The sequence below is a fragment of the Patagioenas fasciata genome, unplaced genomic scaffold (genome assembly GCF_037038585.1).
Source record: "Patagioenas fasciata isolate bPatFas1 unplaced genomic scaffold, bPatFas1.hap1 Unplaced_5, whole genome shotgun sequence".
Classification (NCBI taxonomy): domain Eukaryota; kingdom Metazoa; phylum Chordata; class Aves; order Columbiformes; family Columbidae; genus Patagioenas; species Patagioenas fasciata.
This window is the reverse complement of record NW_027288767.1, coordinates 1,941,297-1,948,738: the sequence shown is the minus strand read 5'-3', so window position 1 is coordinate 1,948,738 and position 7,442 is coordinate 1,941,297. Positions and strand designations below refer to the sequence as shown.

The window sequence follows — 7,442 nt, the reverse complement described above, 5'->3', positions numbered from 1 at the left end:
CAATGGGCCCTGGGGACAAAGGGGGTCCCCACGGTATCAGAATGGGCCCTGGGGACAAGGGGGGTCCCCTGAATGTCACAATAGGCCCTGGGGACAATGGGGGGTCCTGGGATGTCACAATGAGCCCTGCAGACAAGGGTGGTACCCACAGTGTCACAATGGGCCCTGGGCACAAGGGGGGGTCCCCATAGTGTCACAATGGACCCTGGGGACAAGGGGGTGCCGAGGATGTCACAATGGGCCCTGGGGACAATGGGGGGTCCTGGGACCTCACAATGGGCCCTGAGGACAATGGTGGGTCCCCTGAATGTCAAAATGGGCCCTGGGGACAAAGGGGGGTCCGCAGGATGTCACAATGGGCACTGGGGACAAAGGGGGGGTCCCCAGGATGTCACAATGGGCCCTGGGGACAGTGTGGGGTCCTGGGATTTCACAATGGGCCCCAGTGACAAAGGGGGTCCCCTGAATGTCACAATGGGTCCTGGGGACAATGGGGGCTCCTGGGACGTCACAATGGGCCCTGGGGACAAGGAGGGATTCCCAAAATGTCACAATGGGCCCTGGGGACAAGGGGGTGTCCCCAGGATGTCACAATGGGCCCTGCGGACAAGGGTGGTACCCACGGTGTCACAATGGGCACTCGGCACAAGGGGGGGTCCCTATAGTGTCACAATGGGTCCTGGGGACAAGTGTAGTCCCCTAAAAGTCACAATGGGCCCTTGGGACAATGTGGGGTCCTGGGATCTCACAATGGGCCCCAATGACAAACGGGGGCCCCTGAATGTCACAATGGGCCCTGGGGACAATGGGGGGTCCTGGGACGTCACAATGGGCCCTGGGGACAAAGGGCGGTCCTCAGGATATCACAATGGGCCCTGGGGACAAAAGGTGGTCGCCAGGATATCACAATGGGCTTTGGTGACAATGGGGTCCCCAGGATGTCACAATGGGCCCTGGGGACAAAGAGTGTCCCCAGGATATCAGAATGGGCCCTGAGGACAAGTTGGGGTCCCCTGAATTTCACAATGGGCCCTGGGGACAAAGAGGGCTCCCCAACATATCACAATGGGCCCTGGGGACAATGGGGGGTCCTGGGACGTCACAATGGGCCCTGGGGACAAGGAGGGATCCACAGGATGTCACAATGGGCCCTGGGGACAATGGGGGGTCCTGGGACGTCACAATGGGCCCTGGGGACAAGGGGGGGTCCCCAGGATGTCACAATGGGCCCTGGGGACAAAGAGGGGTCCCCTGAATGTCACAATGGGCCCTGGGGACAAGGGGGTGCAGTGGATGTCACAATGGGCTCTGGGGACAATGGGGGGCGTCCAGGATGTGAGAATGAGTCCTGAGGACAAGGCGGGGTCCCCATGGTATCACAATGGGTCCCCAGTGACAAGGAGGGGTCCCCATGGTGTCACAATAGGCCCTAGGGACAAAGTGGGGTCCATGAATGTCACAATGGGCCCTGGGGACAAAAGCGGTTGCCATGGTGCCACAATGGGCCCTGGGGTCAAAGGGGGTCCCCATGGTGCTACAATGGGCCCTGGGGACAAAGGGGGGTCCTGGGATGTCACAATAGGCCCCAGTGACAAAGAGGGTCCCCAGGATGTCACAATGGGCCCTGGGGACAAAGAGGGGTCCCCTGAATGTCACAATGGGCCCTGGGGACAAGGGGGTGCAGAGGATGTCACAATGGGCCCTGGGGACAAGGGTGGTACCCACGGGGTCACAATGGGCCCTGGGCAAAAGGGGGGGTCCCCATAGTGTCACAATGTGTCCTGGGGACAATGGGGGGTCCTGGGACGTCACAATGGGCTCTGGGGACAAGGGGGGGTCCCCAGGATGTCACAATGGGCCCTGGGGACAAAGAGGGGTCCCCTGAATGTCACAATGGGCCCTGGGGACAAGGGGTTGCAGTGGATGTCACAATGGGCCCTGGGGACAATGCGGGGTGTCCAGGATGTGAGAATGAGTCCTGAGGACAAGGGGGGTCCCCATGGTGTCATAATGGGTCCCCAGTGACAAGGAGGGGTCCCCATGGTGTCACAATGGGCCCCAGTGACAAAGGGGGTCCCCTGAATGTCACAATAGGTCCTGGGGACAATGGGGTGTCCTGGGACGTCACAATGGGCCCTGGCGACAAGGAGGGATCCCCATGATGTCACAATTGGCCCTGGGGACAATGGGGGGTCCTGGGACGTCACAATGGGCCCTGGGGACAAGGGGGGGTCCCCAGGATGTCACAATGGGCCCTGGGGACAGGGGGGTGCAGTGGATGTCACAATGGGCCCTGGGGACAATGGGGGGTGTCTAGGATGTCAGAATGACTCCTGAGGACAAGGGGGAGTCCCCATGGTGTCACAATGGGTCCCCAGTGGCAAGGAGGTGTCCCCATGGTGCCACAATAGGCCCTGGGGACAAAGTGGGGTCCAAGAATGTCACAATGGGCCCTGGGGACAAAAGGGGTTGCCATAGTACCACAATGGGCCCTGGGGTCAAAGGGGCTCCCCATGGTGCTACAATGGGCCCTGGGGACAAAGGGGGGTCCTGGGATGTCACAATGGGCCCTGGGGACAAAGGGGGGTCCTGGGATGTCACAATGGGTCCTGGGGACAAAGGGGGTGTCCCCATGCTGCCACAACGGGCCCTGGAAGCAAGGGGGTGGCCAGGATGTCACAATGGGTCCTGGGGAAAATGGGGGGTGCCCAGGATGTCACAATGGAGCCTGAGGACAAGCGGGGGTCTCCATGGTGTCACAATGGGCCCCAGTGACAAAGGGGGTCCCCTGAATGTCACAATAGGTCCTGGGGACAATGGGGGGTCCTGGGATGTCACAATGGGCCCTGGGGACAAGGAGGGATCCCCAGGATGTCACAATGGGCCCTGGGGACAATGGGGGGACCTGGGACGTCACAATGGGCCCTGGGGACAAGGGGGGGTCCCCAGGATGTCACAATGGGCACTGGGGACAAGGGGGGGTCCCCAGGATGTCACAATGGGCACTGGGGACAAGGGGGGGTCCCCTGAATGTCACAATGGGCCCTGGGGACAAGGGGGTGCAGAGGATGTCACAATGGGCCCTGGGGACAATGGGGGGTCCTGGGACATCACAATGGGCCCTGGGGACAAGGAGGGATCCCCAGGATGTCACAATGGGCCCTGGGGACAATGGGGGGTCCTGGGACGTCACAATGGGCCCTGGGGACAATGGGGGGTCCTGGGACGTCACAATGGGCCCTGGGGACAAAGGGCGGTCCTCAGGATATCACAATGGGCCCTGGGGACAAAAGGTGGTCGCCAGGATATCACAATGGGCTTTGGTGACAATGGGGTCCCCAGGATGTCACAATGGGGCCTGGGGACAAAGAGTGTCCCCAGGATATCAGAATGGGCCCTGAGGACAAGTTGGGGTCCCCTGAATTTCACAATGGGCCCTGGGGACAAAGAGGGCTCCCCAACATATCACAATGGGCCCTGGGGACAATGGGGGGTCCTGGGACGTCACAATGGGCCCTGGGGACAAGGAGGGATCCACAGGATGTCACAATGGGCCCTGGGGACAATGGGGGGTCCTGGGACGTCACAATGGGCCCTGGGGACAAGGGGGGGTCCCCAGGATGTCACAATGGGCCCTGGGGACAAAGAGGGGTCCCCTGAATGTCACAATGGGCCCTGGGGACAAGGGGGTGCAGTGGATGTCACAATGGGCCCTGGGGACAATGGGGGGCGTCCAGGATGTGAGAATGAGTCCTGAGGACAAGGCGGGGTCCCCATGGTATCACAATGGGTCCCCAGTGACAAGGAGGGGTCCCCATGGTGTCACAATAGGCCCTAGGGACAAAGTGGGGTCCAAGAATGTCACAATGGGCCCTGGGGACAAAAGCGGTTGCCATGGTGCCACAATGGGCCCTGGGGTCAAAGGGGGTCCCCATGGTGCTACAATGGGCCCTGGGGACAAAGGGGGGTCCTGGGATGTCACAATAGGCCCCAGTGACAAAGAGGGTCCCCAGGATGTCACAATGGGCCCTGGGGACAAAGAGGGGTCCCCTGAATGTCACAATGGGCCCTGGGGACAAGGGGGTGCAGAGGATGTCACAATGGGCCCTGAGGACAAGGGTGGTACCCACGGGGTCACAATGGGCCCTGGGCAAAAGGGGGGGTCCCCATAGTGTCACAATGTGTCCTGGGGACAATGGGGGGTCCTGGGATGTCACAATGGGCTCTGGGGACAAGGGGGGGTCCCCAGGATGTCACAATGGGCCCTGGGGACAAAGAGGGGTCCCCTGAATGTCACAATGGGCCCTGGGGACAAGGGGTTGCAGTGGATGTCACAATGGGCCCTGGGGACAATGCGGGGTGTCCAGGATGTGAGAATGAGTCCTGAGGACAAGGGGGGTCCCCATGGTGTCATAATGGGTCCCCAGTGACAAGGAGGGGTCCCCATGGTGTCACAATGGGCCCCAGTGACAAAGGGGGTCCCCTGAATGTCACAATAGGTCCTGGGGACAATGGGGTGTCCTGGGACGTCACAATGGGCCCTGGCGACAAGGAGGGATCCCCAGGATGTCACAATTGGCCCTGGGGACAATGGGGGGTCCTGGGACGTCACAATGGGCCCTGGGGACAAGGGGGGGTCCCCAGGATGTCACAATGGGCCCTGGGGACAGGGGGGTGCAGTGGATGTCACAATGGGCCCTGGGGACAATGGGGGGTGTCCAGGATGTCAGAATGACTCCTGAGGACAAGGGGGGGTCCCCATGGTGTCACAATGGGTCCCCAGTGGCAAGGAGGGGTCCCCATGGTGTCACAATAGGCCCTGGGGACAAAGTGGGGTCCAAGAATGTCACAATGGGCCCTGGGGACAAAAGGGGTTGCCATAGTACCACAATGGGCCCTGGGGTCAAAGGGGCTCCCCATGGTGCTACAATGGGCCCTGGGGACAAAGGGGGGTCCTGGGATGTCACAATGGGTCCTGGGGACAAAGGGGGTGTCCCCATGGTGCCACAACGGGCCCTGGAAGCAAGGGGGTGGCCAGGATGTCACAATGGGTCCTGGGGAAAATGGGGGGTGCCCAGGATGTCACAATGGAGCCTGAGGACAAGCGGGGGTCTCCATGGTGTCACAATGGGCCCCAGTGACAAAGGGGGTCCCCTGAATGTCACAATAGGTCCTGGGGACAATGGGGGGTCCTGGGATGTCACAATGGGCCCTGGGGACAAGGAGGGATCCCCAGGATGTCACAATGGGCCCTGGGGACAATGGGGGGACCTGGGACGTCACAATGGGCCCTGGGGACAAGGGGGGGTCCCCAGGATGTCACAATGGGCACTGGGGACAAGGGGGGGTCCCCAGGATGTCACAATGGGCCCTGGGGACAAAGGGGGGTCCCCTGAATGTCACAATAGGCCCTGGGGACAAGGGGGTGCAGAGGATGTCACAATGGGCCCTGGGGACAATGGGGGGTCCTGGGACATCACAATGGGCCCTGGGGACAAGGAGGGATCCCCAGGATGTCACAATGGGCCCTGGGGACAATGGGGGGTCCTGGGACGTCACAATGGGCCCTGGGGACAAGGGGGGGTCCCCAGGATGTCACAATGGGCCCTGGGGACAAGGGCGTGCCGAGGATGTCACAATGGGCCCTGGGGACAATGGGCGGTCCTGGGATGTCACAATGGGCCCTGGGGACAAGGTGGGGTCCCCAGGATGTCACAATGGGCCTTGGGAACAAGGGGGTCCCCAAGATATCACAATGGGCCCTGGGGACAATGTAAGGTCCTGGGCTGTCACAATGGACCCTGAGGACAAGGGGGGACCCCAGGATGTCACAATGAAGTCTTGGGACAAAGGGGGTCCCCACGATGTCATAATGGGCCCTGGGGACAAAGGGGGGTCCCCTGAATGTCACAATGGGCCCTGGGGACAATGGGGGGTCCTTGGATGTCACAATGGACCCTGGGGACAAGGGGGTGCCGAGGATGTCACGATGGGCCCTGGGGACAATGGGGGGTCCTGGGACCTCACAATGGGCCCTGAGGACAATGGTGGGTCCCCTGAATGTCAAAATGGGCCCTGGGGACAAAGAGGGGTCCGCAGGATGTCACAATGGGCACTGGGGATAAAGGGGGGGTCCCCATGGTGTCACAATGGGCCCAAGTGACAAGGAGGGTCCCCACGGTGCCACGATGTGTCCTGGGGACAAGGGCTTCCCCCAGATGTCACAATGGGCCCTGGGGACAATGGGGTTGCCCAGGATGTCACAATGGGCCCTGGGGACAATGGGAGGCCCCAAGGTGTTCAGAACGAGCCCTGGGGACAAAGTGGAATCCTGGAATGTCACAATGGCCCCCAGTGACAAAGGGGTTCCCCATGGTGTCACAATGGGCCCTGGGGACAAAAGGGGTCCCCAGGATTTCACAATAGCACTGGGGACAAAGGGGGGTCATGGGATGTCACAATGGGCTCCAGTGACAAAGAGGGTCCCCATGGTGCCACAATGGGCCCTGGCGACAAAGGGGGTCCCCAGGATGTCACAATGGGCCCTGGGGACAAAGTGGGATCCCCTGAATGTCACAATGGGCCGTGGGGACAATGGGGGGTCCTGGGACGTCACAATGGGCCCTGGGGACAAGGGGGTGCAAAGGATGTCACAATGGGCCCTGGGGACAATGTCGGGTCCTGGGACGTCACAATGGGCCCTGGGGAAAAGGGGGGGTCCCCAGGATGTCACAATGGGCCCTGGGGACAAAGAGGGGTCCCCTGAATGTCACAATGGCCCTGGGGTAAAAGGGGGTCCGCATGGTGCTACAATGGGCCCTGGGGACAAAGGGGGGTCCTGGGATGTCAAAATGGGCCCTGGGGACAAAGGGGGTGTCCCCATGGTGCCACAACGGGCCCTGGGAGCAAGGGGATGGCCAGGATGTCACAATGGGTCCTGGGGAAAATGGGGGATGCCCAGGATGTCACAATGGACCCTGAGGACAAGCGGGGGTCTCCATGGTGTCACAATGGGCCCCAGTGACAAAGGGGGTCCCCTGAATGTCACAATAGGTCCTGGGGACAATGGGGGGTCCTGGGACGTCACAATGGGCCCTGGGGACAAGGAGGGATCCCCAGGATGTCAGAATGGGCCCTGGGGACAAAGAGGGGTCCCCTGAATTTCACAATGGGCCCTGGGGACAAGGGGGTGCAGAGCATGTCACAATGGGCCCTGGGGACAATGGGGGGTCCTGGGACATCACAATGGGCCCTGGGGACAAGGAGGGATCCCCAGGATGTCACAATGGGCCCTGGGGACAATGGGGGGTCCTGAGACGTCACAATGGGCCCTGGGGACAAAGAGGGGTCCCCTGAATGTCACAATGGGCCCTGGGGACAAGGGGGTGCCGAGGATGTCACAATGGGCCCTGGGGACAATGGGGGGTCCTGGGATGTCACAA

General features: G+C 61.5%; 1 protein-coding gene across 1 annotated transcript in view; it reads left to right on the top strand.

Annotated features, from left to right (window-relative positions):
* The first annotated feature begins 672 nt into the window (after positions 1–672).
* Positions 673–7,442, top strand: part of LOC139826875 (dynein axonemal heavy chain 9-like) — a 38,159-nt gene continuing 31,389 nt past the window's right edge. The window contains exon 1 of the mRNA XM_071803267.1: positions 673–705. Within this exon, the coding sequence (XP_071659368.1) occupies positions 673–705 (33 nt within the window). The remainder of the gene's footprint in view (positions 706–7,442) is intronic.